Source organism: Nerophis lumbriciformis, linkage group LG31 (genome assembly GCF_033978685.3).
Source record: "Nerophis lumbriciformis linkage group LG31, RoL_Nlum_v2.1, whole genome shotgun sequence".
Classification (NCBI taxonomy): domain Eukaryota; kingdom Metazoa; phylum Chordata; class Actinopteri; order Syngnathiformes; family Syngnathidae; genus Nerophis; species Nerophis lumbriciformis.
Window position 1 is genome coordinate 30199355 of NC_084578.2, and position 18105 is coordinate 30217459.

The window sequence follows — 18105 nt, forward strand, 5'->3', positions numbered from 1 at the left end:
GGAGTGTTGCGTGCGGCGCGACGTCATTGTCCGCCCACCTTATGAATATTAATGCACCAAACGTCCCTGCGTGCCCATACGCGATGACGCATCGCGACAACTGCGGGTCCCGATTGCTGCAGCCGCTTGTCAGTGTGACGAAGATTGGCACTCAGGTAAGCTGTCACTCAAAAGCCCTCTTTTTCCCGTGCCTATCAATCAAACAATCTGAGCCGCACGTTAAAATGGCCTGCGGCGAGAAACGCGGACCTCGCCGGGGCAGCGAACGTTTGATAAAGCGAGGCGAGCGGCAAGAAGATATGTGGTGTGAAGAAGGGGGGGAACATGTCGCCGTTAGGGGGTAGATGAGGCTTGTGGAAAAGCACAAGGCTAATGCTACAAACGAGGCCCGACAGCTGTGTTGGTAGCGTGGAGGGGAGGGAATAAGAGTGCAGCTGTCCTCTCATCAATGACTTGACTCAACGCCTTTTATTAGCCCTACCATGCTATGCTATTATACGAGTACATATTACATCAATAAAAGGATGCCGAACATTGACTATGGAGACTCTACGAAGCTATTTGGTATCGGCCCATATCCGACTCCCATTATTGTCCCCCTTTTTTTAGGCTGTGATTCTTTACATGATAAACATGGCGGTTAGCCTCTGGGCTTCACGCGAGCACACATCTAAATAACACTTAGCTCTCGTGCTAACGTTAGCTTTCGACTCGGCGGCTTTTTTTTTTAATAAGTAAATGTCGCCGAATGGGTGACATGTTCACAGGCAACATTTGTGACGCTGCTTCACGGCTATTTCATGTGATTGTGGTGAGGAAATGACAGCAAATATGCCTTTTACTCGGCAGGCTAGCGTCGTTTGGAATCACCGCTTGCCGCCACAAAAGACGTCCGTGTAGCAGTAGCTCGTACCCGGCTAAAGCTAACACCCTAGTGGGTGTGTGGTGCAAGAAGTACCAGGGCAACGCTGTAGTAAGCTCCTTGGTGCTGTAATAAACCATATCAAGATATTACTATTTAGCTTTTATGAAACACGTTAGCAAATGTAGTTAAACCAAAGAACATGGTCGTATTTGTCACCTTTTGTATTGATTAGTAAGCAAATCGATTCATGGGCCATTCCACCAGGGTGCCATTTGCTTGTTTCTCTCACTAATTCAGGGGTATTAAGTTCATTTTAATTTGGCCCACATCGCTATTATGGCTGACCTCAGAGGAGTACATGTAACAGTGAATATATGAATTAGGGCTGCACGATATTTCTTTCCAAAATTGCGATTTTTATATTTTATACATAAGAATGTGTAAAACTGCAAAAGTGTGACAGGCGAAAGAAGACGTGATTTAGACTGTCAATCAACATTCTTGTTTTAAGGTCCCACACTTACGAACAATATGCAATAATTCACTTTCAAAAAAGTTGGCTTTAATCAGACCGAACTCAGAACTTTTGTCTACATCATGCTCTTAAACTGAAGAAATAATCGATAAAAACTTTACAATACAAACTTTTATTTGTCATTACTGTAGATTTTTAAAAATCATTGTACTGTTTTTGGAAGGTAAACAACGTTGTTACTTTAAATAAATAAAACATTAAAATGGACTAGCAAAACATTTTAGTTAAATAAATATTTAACATCTTAAAGTGCTTTTTTTTTTAAAGTTGGGTTGGACGATGTCTTTTTGTTTATTGCCATCAGGGTCGTCCATGTTGATGGGCTAATATTTCCCATTCGATTTGAAGCTGAACTATTCCCACAACGGGACATTTGGCTTTGTAATCATATTTTTTCCCTCCTAATTTGTGTTACATTGTGGCGAGTAGCCCTGCGATGAGGTGGCGACTTGTCCAGGGTGTAGCCCGATTGTAGCTGAGATAGGCTCCAGCGACCCCGAAGGGAATAAGCGATAGAAAAAAGGATGGATGGATTGTGGCGAGTTGGCAGGCTGTCTGTACGTGAATCCTCTTTGAGTAAAGTTGGCGCCTCGCTCTCCGCCCAGCGACGAGCCAAAGATTGTCAATGACTCAAAAGAGGGCTCAATGCGTTCAGTTAATTCTACTGTTAAATAAATTGCAATTCGATTCGCGATTTTTATATTTATTACATAAGAATGCATAAAACGGCAAAAGTGTGACCAGCGAAGGAAGACGTGTTACATTTAGACTGTCAATCAACATTCTTGTTTTAAGGTCCCACACTTAACAATATGTAATAATTTACTTTCAAAAAGTTGGTTTTAATCAGACAGACTCAGAACTTTTGTCTACATCATGCTCTTAAACTGAAGAAATAATCGTTTAAAACTTTACAATGTTTATAATGTAATGTAATCATTATATAAAATAATATTAAAAGTAACCATTTCAAAGTATACAAACTTTTATTTGTCATTACTGTAGATTTTAAAAATCATTGTACTGTTTTTGGAAGGTAAATAAAGTTATCTTAAATAAATAAAACATTAAAATGGACTAATTTCTGTAAGCAAAACATTTTAGTTAAATAAATATTTAACATCTTAAAGTGCATTCTTTTTTCAGTTGGGTTGGACGATGTCTTTTTGTTTATTGCCATCACGGCATTCTCGCTCGTTCGTCCGTGTTGATGGTCTAATATTTCCCATTCGATTTGAAGCTGAACTATTCCCACAACGGGACATTTGGCTTTGTAATCATATTTTTTCCCTCCTAATTTGTGTTACATTGTGGCGAGTAGGCAGGCTGTCTGTACGTGAATCCTCTTTGTGTAAAGCTGGCACCGTGCTCTGCACCCAGCGACGAGACAAAGATTGTCAATGACTCAAAAGAGGGCTCAATGCGTTCAGTTAATTCTACTGTTAAATAAATTGCGATTCGATTCGCGATTTTTATATTTATTACATAAGAATGCATAAAACAGCAAAAGTGTGACCAGCGAAGGAAGACGTGTTACATTTAGACTGTCAATTAACATTCTTGTTTTAAGGTCCCACACTTAAGGACAATATGTAATAATTTACTTTCAAAAAAGTTGGTTTTAATCAGACAGACTCTGAACTTTTGTCTACATCATGCTCTTAAACTGAAGAAATAATTGTTTAAAACTTTATATTGTAATGTAATCATTATATAAAATAATATTAAAAGTAACCATTTCAAAGTATATAAACTTTTATTTGTCATTACTGTAGATTTAAAAAAATCATTGTACTGTTTTTGGAAGGTAAACAAAGTTATCTTAAATAAATAAAACATTAAAATGGACTATTTTCTGTAAGAAAAACATTTTAGTAAAATAAATATCTAACTTCTTAAAGTGCATTCTTTTTTCAGTTGGGTTGGACGATGTCTTTTTGTTTATTGCCATCAGGGCATTGTTGCTCATTCGTCCATGTTGATGGGCTAATATTTCCCATCCGATTTGAAGCTGAACTATTCCCACAACGGGACATTTAGCTTTGTAATCAAATTTTTTCCCTCCTAATTTGTGTTACTTTGTGGCGAGTACGCAGGCTGTCTGTACGTGAATCCTCTTTGTGTAAAGCTGGCGCTCCGCTCTGCACCCAGCGTTGAGCCAAAGATTGTCAATGACTCAAAAAAGGGCTCAATGCGTTCAGTTAATTCTACTGTTAAATAAATTGCGAGCCCTGCGATGAGTTGGCGACTTGTCCAGGGTATACCCGCCTTCCGCCCGAATGCAGCTGAGATAGGCTCCAGCACCCCCCGCGGCCCCAAAAGGGACAAGCGGTAGAAAATGGATGGATGGATGGAATAAATTGCGATTCGATTTGCGATTTTTATATTTATTATATAAGAATGCGTAAAACTGCAAAAGTGTGACAAGCGAAGGAAGACATGTTACATTTAGACTGTCAATCAACATTCTTGTTTTAAGGTCCTACACTTAAGAACAATATGTAATAATTTACTTTCAAAAAAGTTGGTTTTAATCAGACAGACTTGGAACTTTTGTCTACATCATGCTCTTAAACTGAAGAAATAATCGTTTAAAACTTTACAATGTTTACAATGTAATGTAATCATTATATATATTATTATTAAAAGTAACCATTTCAGAGTATACAAACTTTTATTTGTCATAACTGTAGATTTAAAAAAAAACATTGTACTGTTTTTGGAAGGTAAACAAAGTTGTTATCTTAAATAAATAAATAAAACATTAAAATGGACTAATTTCTGTAAGCAAAACATTTTAGTTAAATAAATATTTAACATCTTAAAATGCATTATTTTTTCAGTTGGGTTGGACGATGTCTTTTTGTTTATTGCCATCAGGGCATTCTTACTCATTCGTCCATGTTGATGGGCTAATATTTCCCATCCGATTTGAAGCTGAACTATTCCCACAACGGGACATTTAGCTTTGTAATCATATTTTTTCCCTCCTAATTTGTGTTACTTTGTGGGGAGTACGCAGGCTACGTGAATCGAGTACGCAGTACGTGAATCCTCTTTGTGTAAAGCTGGCGCCCCGCTCTTCGCCCAGCGACGAGCCAAAGATTGTCAATGACTCAAAAGAGGGCTCAATGCGTTCAGTTAATTCTACTGCTCAGGTGTGAGAGCGATGCAAAGAGTGAGACTTCTTTCTCTCTGAAGTGAGACGAACAAACGCAAAGCTGAACAATTTTGATTGGCAAACATGTCTGTCACTTAAATGGCGGTGGCGGCGGTGAAAAAAACCAAACCAAAACTTCAGCCTCTTGTGCTTATGTAATCGCACTAATTAAAATCTTGATGCCGACTTAATGTCAATTAATCGTGCAGTCCTAATATGAATAGAAATTTGTTATAGCCTTATCGTAATTTGCAAAGGCAACTGTTTTTTTTTGTTTTTTTTTACAGATTTATGAATAACTTGTTTTGAAATCATAAGACAAGATGACAGTGCATATTTTTGATAACCAAACAAAACGCTTGGAATATCAGATAATATTAAAGTGTAGAACATATGCAATGAATGTGCAACATTTTTCTGTCAAAATTAAAAGAACAAATAAGTATAGAAAGTTTTTTTTTTTTCCAAGTCCAGTCTTTCGCAGGCTACATAAATGATGTGGTGGCCGGACCACATAAAATAACATTGAGCAATACATTATAATTATGTGGCGTGTCCCTTCAAAATTATGGGACAGGCCACTTAAATTGGAGTGGCGGGCCATGATTAAATGGTATGGCAAACCACATAAAATGATGTGGCAGGGCACATTACATAATTTGGCGGGCCTGATTTGGCCCCCGTGCCTTCAGTTTGACACTTCTGTTTTAAATAAACATATTAATTTATTATTGGCTAATCTCAGACAACTTAGTTTCAAATTTTGACAATGTTCCTAAGCCAAGAAGACTAATTAAAAGTAACAGGATTGAGGTTTTCGCATATGATTAGCAAATTCAGCGGTGAATTTGTTCTGTGATTAAGCTCATGACTGAAAATAACTATCTAAAATCAATGTTCAACATTGAAGTGAATTGAAATCAAATTGAAATACACCCCCATTTTAACATGTTGCATAGGTCTGCAACTAGGGATGGGCAATATGGCCTGAAGTCTATAACGCAATATGTATTGCAGCCTCTTGCTTAAAGAATATATATCGCAATACTGTATATTTTTGACATATAATGGTAATAGAATCATTTCAAAATGAGTTACAAAGGCTCCTAACTTAGCAGCTGACATACGCAGTAACATATAACATAATTTTTGTGTGTAATATTTTCTCAAAACTATTATTATTCTACTGTTGAAAGCTGATTACTTTCTGTTGTAACGTAGTTATATCTACACCTTTGTTAAATGTATTAAGCACATAATCTTCTGTTGTTTGGATGCTTACCATTAGTTTTGGGGGCGATCCTGCAAATTTGGGTATTCATCCAACACCAAGAAATTACAGGGCCAGTACTGGTCATATAAATACTGATATTGATCATTTTCAAGATCATTGAATCATTACATTTTTGATCAACATTTTAAGCAGACAAAAACACAGGATTGCACAGTAACAATATCAATAACATTCTGTCTGTCCTACTATTGGCTCTGGGGGTTTTCCCCCAAAGTCCTCCTGTGTCGAGGGACTTATTTCCTGAATAACAAAAACTACAAGGTATTTTTTGTAGTAAAAAAATATTGATCTGTGGTATTGACCTGGTACTATACTACTTGGTATTGTTACTGTCGATATTCGTATCAAACCGCCCACCTTTGTTTACATTGAAGAGGTCTAGTTTGCGATTAGCAGTTATCTTACCCTCCTATCCTCCTGTAGCGTGTTTAGTTATTCTTCCTCCCTCTGGGATGATACTTGTAAAAATGTCGTTAATTTACCGGCATGGAGGCGAGGATTACTGACTTAGAAGCAGCATTGCACTGTCGAGGGACATTAGCCGCGAGCGAGGACGCGGCATTGCGGTGAGAACGCGTTTGTTCGCTTGCCCCTGTCAAAATTGCAGGACACAGCTAGAACGTATCATCAACATGCATTGTCACGATATAAGAATAAAGCTCTATTGTTGGCCCAATTGGTATAATTTATATCGTGTATATTGCGAAACCCTAGCTGCAACCAACAACCATTTTGATAGTCGAATAGTCACTGACCATCTTAACGATTAGGCGACTAATCAGATTATAAAGGAGTGGATCTTTTTTTTTTTTTCACAGAAAGGGAACAAAAATTAAATTACAACATGTAACCCAAAGAAATATAAGTGTCAAAATGTAAAATATAAGGTGTAAATGCATTATCAGTAATAGATATAGAAAAGGGGTAAGATTTAATAAGCTGTGCTTCTTCCTACTCTTTTTTTGGACATGTTGAACTGTGAAATATAGCCATGTGATCTTCCTTCTAACTTGTTAAAGCATGTCGAAAAGAAATGAACCACACAGCTGACAAAGCATGTTTTTTTCCACATGATCATCGTGGACATATACTGTTAAATACAACTTAAGTTGTGTGTTTTGTTTAGGTTGCCCACCTGTCGGCACAATCTATAATGCCTCAGTGTTTTCCGCATCTGCAGTAAGGTGATGGCAGCCCATTCGGTTTCCATTGACAAATACTCCAAGGCGGAGCAGCAGGTGGGTAAGAAAATGAGAGTAAATGTGATGATTACGTGTAATAAGGTATGCATTGTGTGACACTATAAACTTTAGATAAAGGTATTGATTTTAAACATAACAATGTCTAAACGCTTTGATATGATACAGCTAAAGACCTGTTTAGCTAACATTTGCTTTTTTTCTATAAATGGTCTACAAAATCAATTTTACATTTGGAGAGTACATAGATGTATTTGTATACAAAAAATATGCCTGTACAGTACCTAAACTGTGGGAAGAATAAGTATTAGATCCCCTGTTGATTTGGTATATTTACCTCTTTACGAGGTTTTGAAAAGTCCAGAATTTTCATGGTAGGTTAATTATAGCAGAATGTTAAAAAAAGAAAAAGAAAAAAACATAAAATAAGTTATAAATTATTTTTTATTATATTGTGTGAAATAAATACTTAAATGCCCTACGAACCGTCAAGCTTTTAGAGTAGAGTAGAATGGAATAGGCTTTTTATCGTCATTGCCCATTAAGAACAACAAAATTGCAGACTACTGATTGACCCTCATAGTCCGCCTTCCGCCATCATAGTCCTTGAGCAAGACACTTCACCCTTGCTCCTGATGGGTCGTGGTTAGGGCCTTGCATGGCAGCTCCCGCCATCAATGTGTGAATGTGTGTATGAATGGGTGAATGTGTCAAAGCGCTCCGAGTACCTTGAAGGTAGAAAGCGCTATACAAGTATAAACTATTTACCTTATTATGTGCTCATAAATAGGGATGCAACTTTTTCACTTCCAATACAATACCAATATTGGAGCCTTGAGTATTGGTTGATACCGATATTGGTCGGATACAATATCAGAAGGAATCCTTCATAGTTTTAATAATTTGTGGTGTGTAATGTTAATACAGTGATGCTTTTTAACTTACGAGTATTTTGAGATAGGTGGTGTCCCTTGGCTTTTTGTTTTGCTTTAAATTCAGAGTATAATTTAAGTTATGAGCCTCTGAGCCATTCGATGGCGTAGCTAATGCCACAGTGAACTCTGTAAGATCCGCCCCAAAACATTCGATCTAACTTGCTAGCATTAGCTTATAGCTGGAGATCGAAATAACTTTGTTTTTCCAACCATTGTAAACCAAACCTTTAGCAGCGATCCGGTTTCCACAACCTCCCCACCGACATCCTCCCCCTGCTGTGGCTTACTCCTCCACCTGTGGCTTGACTTAATTGGTCTCCTGAAGCTGCTCTGTGTCTCGGGGGTCTCTTGCTATGCAGGGCTACAAACTGGCGATGTTGCTGCTTCTGCTGCCAGCTCGTAACTCTAAAACAACATGGCCCGTAAGCGTCAACTCTTCTCTACAATAACATTGATTACGGGAGATATCATAATTAGAAATATCCGCTTTTTCAATGCCAGAACTCGCTGCCACCTCAGCCTTATTGACCAGCATTCCTTCTTCGGTAACTTTACTCATTCTATTGAACATGTTGGATCTAACAAGGATTTCAAAGTCCTCTTCAGTCTGCTGGAAGAAGTAAATGCTTTATATAATTATTATAATTATTACTGTATTACAAAATACAGGTATTGTGTTCTAGAAGGGGGTCGTGGGAATTTTGTATTATCTACCTACCTCAGCTACTGTACTGTAGTTGTTTGTATTACCGTACTATTGTATTGTTTTTTAAAACAATATTTTTTATATACAAGTTTGTTTTTCTTTTTAAAAGGCATGCTACATTTGAACATTGTGCTGTTTTGGGAGGTGCCAAACCTGGAATAAATTGATTTCCATTCATTTGAATGGACAGGCTGATTTAAAATACAAGTACTCTGAGTTACAAGCTTGTTCGTGGAACACAATATGCTCGTAGGCTGAGGTACCACAATAAAAAGTTTGACCAAGTGTAATTACTCAGAGAACAATGGTAGGTATGAAAAAGACTACCTTATTTATTGGTAACTGTGGAATAGACTTATGTTGTCTTTAAGTTGAAGTGGAGTGGTAATTGTTTTTTTGTGGCCACAATAATTAATTGCGTTAAAGTGGTCATATCATTTTTCTTTCTACATTTAAAACACTTACTTGTGGTCTACATAACATGTAATGGTGGTTTTGCATATATTATGTTTTACAGACCATCTTCAGTCCACTTTCTCTTCGTCTTTTCAGGATGCACCATTTTGTGGGCGGTCTTATTTACGTGTCTCCGCTTTGACTGCGTCTTCTACCCGTCAGCAATGTATTTCGTTTTTAGCGCTCACACAGAGTCTGATGCCCCTTTTTCAAACTTTATTGCCAACCTAAACATGCTTACAGCAGTCCTCAGGTCCAACACTGCTCAGACATTTTGCTATCACGCTCCACACAAACACACCCTTCCTAAATATCCCCCATTCATGGTCACGGCGCGCGAGGTGCACTCACAAACCGATGAATTGTGAACATCGTTACAAGCAACTGTGTTCTGTGTTGAGCAGTGGTTTATTTGCATGAGACAAGACAGGGAGTGTGCACCTCTTCCTGATTCCTGGGATAATTTAACCAAAGCATGTTGCGTAATTGTTTTAATGTGCGTAAACATTGCATAATATGTTTTAGAGGTGCTCACTGACCTGATTTGCAGATGTCAATCATGACCTCCAGGTCTGAGAGTGACTGTGCAGGTTCCACTCTTGTTTAAATGAAAGCTAGTTTTGATTTATCGTAGTGAACAATTGTGTTGTAAGGATGCAACAATGAATTCAATAAATTGAAACTGATGAGCAACATTAACTCAGGAGCACATTTATAAAACACTTAAACCTACAAAACAAAAAATAAATAAAACCATTCGTGCTAAAGCGAGGAAGTCAGCATTAATGGGTGCAATGAGCACGTTTTGTAGTGCAGATTTTCGAAGCAGGGTTTAAAGCACGGTTCTGCATGATACTGATAAAGCATGTTCCCCAGTGTCACATGTGCTCCCCCTGGCATCAACCCCCACCCCTTTATTTGAGAAAAACTGAGTACCATCATGTCAACTGGCGTATTTTCTACAATGACTGTATGTACTGCCTACTTCAAATGTGTATGTGTACTAGAGATGCGCGGTTTGCGGGCACAACCGCGGAGTCCGCGGATTATCCGCGGATTATCCGCGAATCGGGCGGATGAAATAAAAAAAAAAAAGATTTTATCCGCGCGCAGGTCGGGTCGGGCGGATTAATTAGATATTTTTTTTTTTTTTTTTTTGCGGGTGGCAGTTAAACCAATTCGGAAATATATATACATAGTTAAATGTTGTTACCCACATACGAAAAACGAGCAGGCACCTGCTGCATATGCCACAACAGAAGAAAAAGAAAAGAAAAGAGATGGACACTTTTACGGAGCGGAGAAGGGACGCCTCGCCGGGGTCCGGGACCGAGGCCTCTTCCCCCGAGAGGGCCCCACCGGGAGCCGTAGCTGAGGCGATCCGCGAGAAGGGCCCGACGCACGTCCAGGGTCACTACCGCGCCCACCGCACCGACACCCCGCCTCGTCCGCCTTTGCCGCGGCCGGCGTCACGCGCAGCAGGTAAGCAGCTTACCTGCCCGCCACCCCCGTGGCCGGGGGCTCGTAACATGGGTCACTCCGCGCGCACCGCCCGCGCAGCTTACCTGCCCGCCACCCCTGTTGCCGGGGGCGCGTAACAGGGGTCACTCCGCGCGCAGTGCGCTCACGAAAGGGGTGGGGCTCACCCTGGTTTATATAGAGAGCAGGACGGTGGCCATGGAAGTCGGAACCCGCTAAGGAGTGTGTAACAACCCACCTGCCGAATCAACTAGCCCTGAAAATGGATGGTGCTGGAGCGTGGGCCCATACCTGGCCGTCGCCGGCAGCGAGACGCGCTTGGAGGTGCGCTCAGCGCGGCTCCCATATGATTGCGCACTGGTGTGCGTCTGGGTCGTGACAGCGTGGCACGCGAAAGTCTGTGCTGCATTGGATCAGTCTCCTTTCTTTAACAGGCAAAAGCTTTATAACCTCACCATACCTGCCAACTTTTGAAATCAGAAAAACCTAGTAGCCAGGGTCCAAGGGCCGCAGGCCCCGGTAGGTCCAGGACAAAGTCCTGGTGGAGGGTTCAGGGCTTCGCCTCCCGACGCAAAATGATTATTAGCATTCAGACAGGTTAAAATGTTGCTAAAACCATTACTTTTCTATCAGTCACAGTGACTTTTCAAAACAAAAATATTACAGCAAAAATCATATGGGTTGATTGGCATGTTTATTCTCAGTGTTGGGTTAGTTACTGAAAACCAGTAACTAGTTACAGTTACTAGTTACTTTATTTCAAAAGTAACTCAGTTACTAACTCAGTTACTTACACCAAAAAGTAATGCGTTACTGTGAAAAGTAACTATTTAGTTACTTCTTTTTTTCTTCTTTTTTTTTAAAGCTCCCATTAATGCCCTTTTTGCCTTCATTTCAGTACTGTTATTGCACTGGAGAATAATACAATCTGTTGATCAACTTGACATGCATTTTTATTGTCCTTTTAACATAATTAATGAAAAACAGTGCAACATAAAAAGGCATTCCTCCTTTCTTTAAACTTGGACCAATGACCATTAATAAAAAACAAGTTTAAGTGCAACATAAGAAGAAACATCATCTTCCTTGAAACATAGGTAGTGAAATAAAGCCTGACATCTGGAGTGATGCTGCTGTCTTCCACACTCGGAGCCATGGATTGTAGAATCCTTGTTTTCAGTGGCAGGATCATTGACACAGATGGTGAAGTTTCAGTGCTCAGTAGAGATGTAACACTTTTGAGGGGTTTAAGCACCTAGAGGACCTCATCTGCCACTCTCACATCATCATCAGACAGGGTGACATTTGTCTTCAGGGTGTTGTGGGTCAATGCAGAGTATATAGCTGCCTGCTGCTCCAACATATCATAAGTGGAGTTCCACCTCGTTGGGACATCATGTATGAGCAGGCAGCTTTAGCATTTCTTGCTTTGTCTTAAGCACATGAGCAGCTGTTGTGCTTGGGTGGAAGTAAGAAACCTTCCTGATCCTCCAAAGAGGCGCTCCATCCTATTGACTGAGATTCCCTTCTGTGATGCCAAATTCACTACATGTGCAAAGCACCTATCTGTGGTCCCAGTCCTGCCTCATTCTCTGTAATTATTTGATTGTTGGCATTATCACGTGTGACTGGGATATATTTATCTTCCATTCCTCCACTGCTTGTGTCAGTACCTGCGCAAGGTGACTCTCGTAGAGGGGGCGTGTCTTCTCATCTCCCAGTCTGCTGTGATGAAGTGAGCGCTTATAGTTCCGCTGGACGTCCACCCGTCTGTCATGAGCGCAACAGATGATGCTCGGGATAGTTCATCCACAACTTTTTTCTTCTCCTGCTCATAAAGATCTGGCACAATCTTATTGCTGAAGTGGGTGCGCGACGTTGTCGTAACGTGGTTCAAGCACGTTCAGCATGTGTTTAAAACCCTCGTTTTGCACAACCGAGTCTGCACTTATAAACACACCGATTCAATGGCGCTGGGCGTTCAAGCTCCTCCGTTATTGCGCTCGCCATGACCACGCTGTGTGTGGACTGAACGTGCCAACAACTTTTTTTTTTTGTTTCATATATCAAACCGCGGATCAAACCCCCCCCCCCACCCCCCCACACACACACACACACACACACACACACATAGACCGCGCCTTCTTTCTTCTCTCCGGCTTGTGACAGAGGAAGATTCAGAAGAACGGCACCGCAGCGCTTCTGTTTCTAGCCGATACTACATCAAAAGCAACGTAAAATAACGCAGTAACGCATCATGTAGTAACGGTAACTAAATTACTGAATAAAAAAAAATAACGCGTTAGATTACTAGTTACCGCCGAAACTAACGACGTTACAGTAACGCGTTACTTTGTAACGCGTTAGTCCCAACACTGTTTATTCTGTAAGCTAACTTTAATTATTTTGACAGTTAATGCAAGTTATCCTGTCAACCTTTCACAAGACTTCAATTTGTTAATTGAAAGTATAAACAGTATAAACACTTTTTACATTAAACAAATGGTAAAACAGTACTAAACAATTCCATAAAAAAAAAATTGGTGTCATTATTAACTTTCTGTCCAAGCTTGTATAATCTACTGCCTTGTTCAATTGTAAAAAATATTCTGTGCCTAAAATTCACATTTCTATCACAATTATCATACTGTAAACATGGTAAGCTAACTTCATTAAAATTAATAGTCCTGTCAATAGCATGGAATTACAATTCAAATGTAGTTTTTTTGTAAGCCTTTCAAAAGAATTCAAAATATGAAAAATTAATGAAAATTAATTTAAGCCATCAGACACTTGAAAAGTGGCACATCACATCTCTAATGTAATCATTTGAACTTTTCAACAGAAATAGCACTGCAAAAATATTAAGGACATACTTCTGTATTTTGGTAGTTATGCTGTCAACATTTAACAAGATTTCTTCAACTTGGACTTGAAAGCATAAATAGTATAAACACTTTTAACAGTATGTCGTGCTGTGAAATACAGCCGACAGGATTGCGCACCAAACACGAAGCAAGGCCAAAGTGCATGCATGGTGCAGGAGAACAAAGGACTTCTTTCATTTAAGGTTTGTGATAAACCATCAAACTCATTCGTTAAAAGGACTCTATAGTAATATAAAGCGAATTTTTCTGGACATTATCATGCAAGAAAAGTTTATTTTTGGGACCGCGATCACCGCGTAATGATTTTTAAAGGTTGCATTACAAACATTTAACTGTCCCATGTGATCAGCCAGTGCGATTGGAAATCCATGCTCAATTATTGCCTCCGTAAATAAAACTTCGGGCGGGTGCGGGCGGATGGCGGGCGGGTGCAGTTCTGATCAAACGTTACATCGGGTGGATGGCGGATGGTTGACGACTTTCTGACGCGGTTGCGGATGAAATAAATTGCCTATCCGCGCATCTCTAATGTGTACACATGTATTTTATACACTACCTTAGTTTGTGAGGATTATTTTCAAACATTTATTATGTAGTAGTAGCCAGTTTGTGTCATCTTGAAATTCCATCTTGAAGCAAGCCTCTGTTTGTTGGTGGCGTTGCCCTCTGGCTTCCCTTGTCCTTCACATGATGTGTTAATGATGAGCCAACTCCGCTTTTAGTTTCTCATCTTCTGTCAGTGTTTGCCACTCCATTGCTTTATTTTTGCCGTGCTTTGAATTTCTTGTTTCATTTCTATTTTTCAGCAGATGCAAAGTGTAGCAAAGGTAGAGAGTGATTCAGAGGAGAAGTTTGAGGGGATGTTAGCGGAGGCACCCAGCCCGACTCTCACAGAGCCACAGACGCCCATGGATGTGGACAAAGCCTCCATATATCGGTAAAACGAACTTTCTGTATTCCTATTTGTAGTTTTGTTACTGAATGACCATGTAAAAATGTATTGCCTTAAGCTTGTCAAACAAGAAGCTCTCTACAGTATAAGATTACCCCTTTCTGTAAATGACCCATAACTCTAAGTTCAGGTTGTTAATGAAGTTTCATGTGACTTGTATTTATGATGTTGTACACTGGCATTCAAAAGGTTTCTTGTCCACATAGAATAGAAAGTACTTTATTGATCCCCGGGGGAAATTCAGCACCACAGTTCGCTCACAATAGACAATAATAATAATAAATAATATAATATATGTAATATATTATATATATAATATATGAATGCTTTCAAGCTGGACTTTTTATGTGACTGTGTCTGCTCATTGGAAACAGTGGTGTAGCGAATGTCACGGTGAATTTGCTCCAGAGTACAGGCAAAAGAGAAACGGTGTCTCAATTCTTCTTTATGACTTGCATGTATGGAGGGAATTGACAATAAGGAACCTCTGAAGTCTTCGAAATCTTAGGAGATTGACATAATTATAGAACGTAAACTTTTTTCCCCCCCAAGCACTGAAGCGAAGAAATTTAGTGTGAGGGAGTGCCGAGAAGTGAATTTTTAGTAATTCATTGAATAGAATAAATGAATCATCCAAAAACATGACTGCGTGTGTTGTCAACTTTGGGAAGCAATTGGAGCGTAGCACTGCTCGTATGCACGTAGCACTACTTTTTCACATTGTCATTACAGGGTATTGTCTGTAGAGTTTTGAGGATAAAATGAATGTATTCCATTTTGGAATAAGGCTGTAACATAACAAAATGTGGAAAACTTGAAGCACTGTGCATACTGTCCTGATGCACTGTATTTTATCTAAAAATTAGTTTTTATTTTTGAAAGGCATGTTACATGTTAAAATTGTGGTATTTTGGGGGTTATCTGTGACATTCATTAGACAAATTGCATTTAAACATATGCGATAGCTTGATGCTAATTCACATTTTAAATCCCATTGACATGCAATTGATTAACATTAGCGATTTTACATGGCATTTTTTAACACATACAAATATGACAAACAGACAACTAGGATGTACATTCCGCTTTAACAGTTGGTATATGATAAGAATAACACACATACACAATACACAACACTTTCTATGGATCAACAAGAGACACAACTGACATGTTAATGGCAGCTGAATGATTACTAACAAACTTGGTTAGTCTTCTATGACAGCGGGTTTCAAATAGCAATACAGAGCTTTGTCACCACCTTAAGATGACAATACCCATCATTAAAACCAATTCCCCTTCAAAATAAAAGCAGAAAAAAAAATGTTTTTTTTGCTTCGACAAAGAGTTGCGACCAACTTAAGATATGTCCGGTACGCACCAGTTGAAAATCAGTGCAGTCTGAAGTGTATATAATGCATATATGCATTATACTATGGAGCATGAGAGAGAGACTTGATGAAATTAGCACATACAGTGTATACAGAAAGTATTCACAGCGCTTCACTTTTTCCACATTTTATGTTACAACCTAATTTAAAATTGAATGAATTAATTTTTGTCCTCAAAATTCAACAGGCAGTACCCTATAATGACAATGAGAAAAGGTTCTTATTAAAATTTGTTTTCTAATTTATTACAAAATAAAAATAAAAATCACATAACACAAGTATTTACTATGCAACTTTGGCAGCAATTACTGCCTCAAGTATCTTTGAATAAGATGCCACAAGCTTGACACATCTACCTTTGAGCAGTTTCGCCCATTCCTCTTTGCAGCACCTCTCAAGCTCTTATCAGGTTGGATAAGAAGTGTTATTTTTTGTCCAGAATGTCTCTGTACATTGCTGAATTCATCTTTCCCTCTATCCTTACTAGTCTCCCAGTTCCTGCCGCTGAAAAACATCCCCACACAATGATGGTGCCACCACCATGCTTCACTGTAGGGATGGTACTGGCCTGTTGAGGAGCGGTGTTCAGTTCAGTTTATTCATTTATATAGCACTTTCAAAAACAACCCCAGTTAGCCAAAGTGCTGTACAGACATAAAAAACAATTTGAAGATGCCTGGTTTCTTTCAAATATGGTGCCAAAGAGTTAGATCTTTGTCCCATCAAACCAGATCATTTTGTTTCTCATGCTCTGAGTCTTTCAGGTGCATTTTGGCAAACTTTTACTAAGAAATTGCTTCGATCTGGCCACTATACCATACAGGCCTGATGGGTGGATTGCTTCAGAGATGGTTGTCCTTCTGGAAGGTTCTCCTCTCTCCACAGAGGAATGCTGTAGCTCTGGCAGAGAGACCATCTGGTTCTTGGTCACCTCCCTGACTAGACTAAGATGAATGCTGCAATGTACAGAGACATCCTAGATGAAAACCAACACTTCCCATCCAACCTGATGGACCTTGAAAGGTGTTACAAAGAGGAATGGGCGAAATTGCCCATAGATAGGTGTGCCAAGCTTGTATCATCGTATTCAAAAAGACTTTAGGCTGTAATTTCTGCCAAAGGTGCATCAAAAATGTATTGAGCAAAGGCAGTGAATACTTTTTTTATTTTTAATAAATTTACAAAAATAAAAATCCACATTGTCATCTGTAGAATTTTGAGGTCAAAAATGGATTTATTTCATTTTGGAATAAGGCTGTAACATAATTTAATGTGGAAAAAGTGAAGCGCTGTGATTACTTTCTGGATGAACTGTGGTAGCGCTACGACTAAGAAAGTGTGTGTTGTGTGTCTGTGTTGCATTCATAGACATCCCCTCTTCCCTCTGTTGGCGCTGCTGTTTGAGAAGTGTGAGCTGTCCACACTTAGTTCTGACTGCATCACCTCGGCGAGCTTCGATGTGGACATTGAGAACTTTGTCCGCTGTCAGGAGAAGGAAGGGAAGCCCTTTTTCAGTGAAGACCCAGAACTTGACAACTTGGTAAGATACAGCTCTTCATCACAATGAGTTTTCAGTTTTTTTGTTGATCTCAATAACAGTGTGGACGGAATCATGGAATTGGCCTGTTAAACCTTGAATACTATAATGTGGCACAAATATGACTGAAATGCTGTCATCGTGAGGTGAAAGAACGTTTGTCCTTGGAATTCATGTGTCCAGGACCTCCTCCAATGTGTCCCCAAAACACTGAGTCGACCCCTCCCAAACTAAACAGTTGAAATAGCTACTAATTTCGCCACACCTAGTGTGTGTGTGACAATCATTGGTACTTTAACTTAACTTTAACTTAACACCTGCTGTATCTGCCAACAAACTAGAAGCTAACACTAGCCAGGACAACCCATACACCCATGACACCTCTCGTTTGCTTTTGTTTGTGTGAATGAAACGCAAGATAAAAGTACAGACAAGACAGTAACTTGAGAGGTACTTTAAAAATTTTTTAAAACAGCCTCGAGTCAACGGCTCTGAAAAACTTGAAAAGCCGTCACGCACTCCTAAGAACAGCAGCCCTCTTCCAACATGACATGATATAACATAACAGTGCTGTGCGCAAAATCCTGTCTGACTGCGCTAACAAAATATGGGTTTTAAAAAAAAGTATTTTTATTCCTAAAGCACTCATTCGTATGTTTATGCTACAAGATTGTTATGCTTTGATTTAAGATACTGGTCTAAATTGTCCAA

At 39.3% G+C, this 18105-nt stretch overlaps 1 protein-coding gene across 7 annotated transcripts in view; it reads left to right on the plus strand.

Moving 5' to 3' along the window:
- pknox1.1 (pbx/knotted 1 homeobox 1.1) overlaps window positions 1-18105 on the plus strand; it is a 32201-nt gene continuing 14096 nt past the window's right edge. Inside the window, exons 1-4 of one of the 7 annotated variants that reach the window (XM_061926264.2) lie at window positions 1-155; window positions 6981-7092; window positions 14324-14454; window positions 17226-17397. In XM_061926264.2, coding sequence (XP_061782248.1) covers window positions 7042-7092; window positions 14324-14454; window positions 17226-17397 — 354 coding nt within the window. In that variant the 5' untranslated portion in view covers window positions 1-155; window positions 6981-7041. Of the gene's footprint in view, window positions 156-285; window positions 305-387; window positions 565-620; window positions 812-4082; window positions 7097-14323; window positions 14455-17225; window positions 17398-18105 lie in introns of those variants that run through there. The other 6 variants (XM_061926258.2, XM_061926263.1, XM_061926262.2 and 3 more) reach the window with 6 other exon arrangements.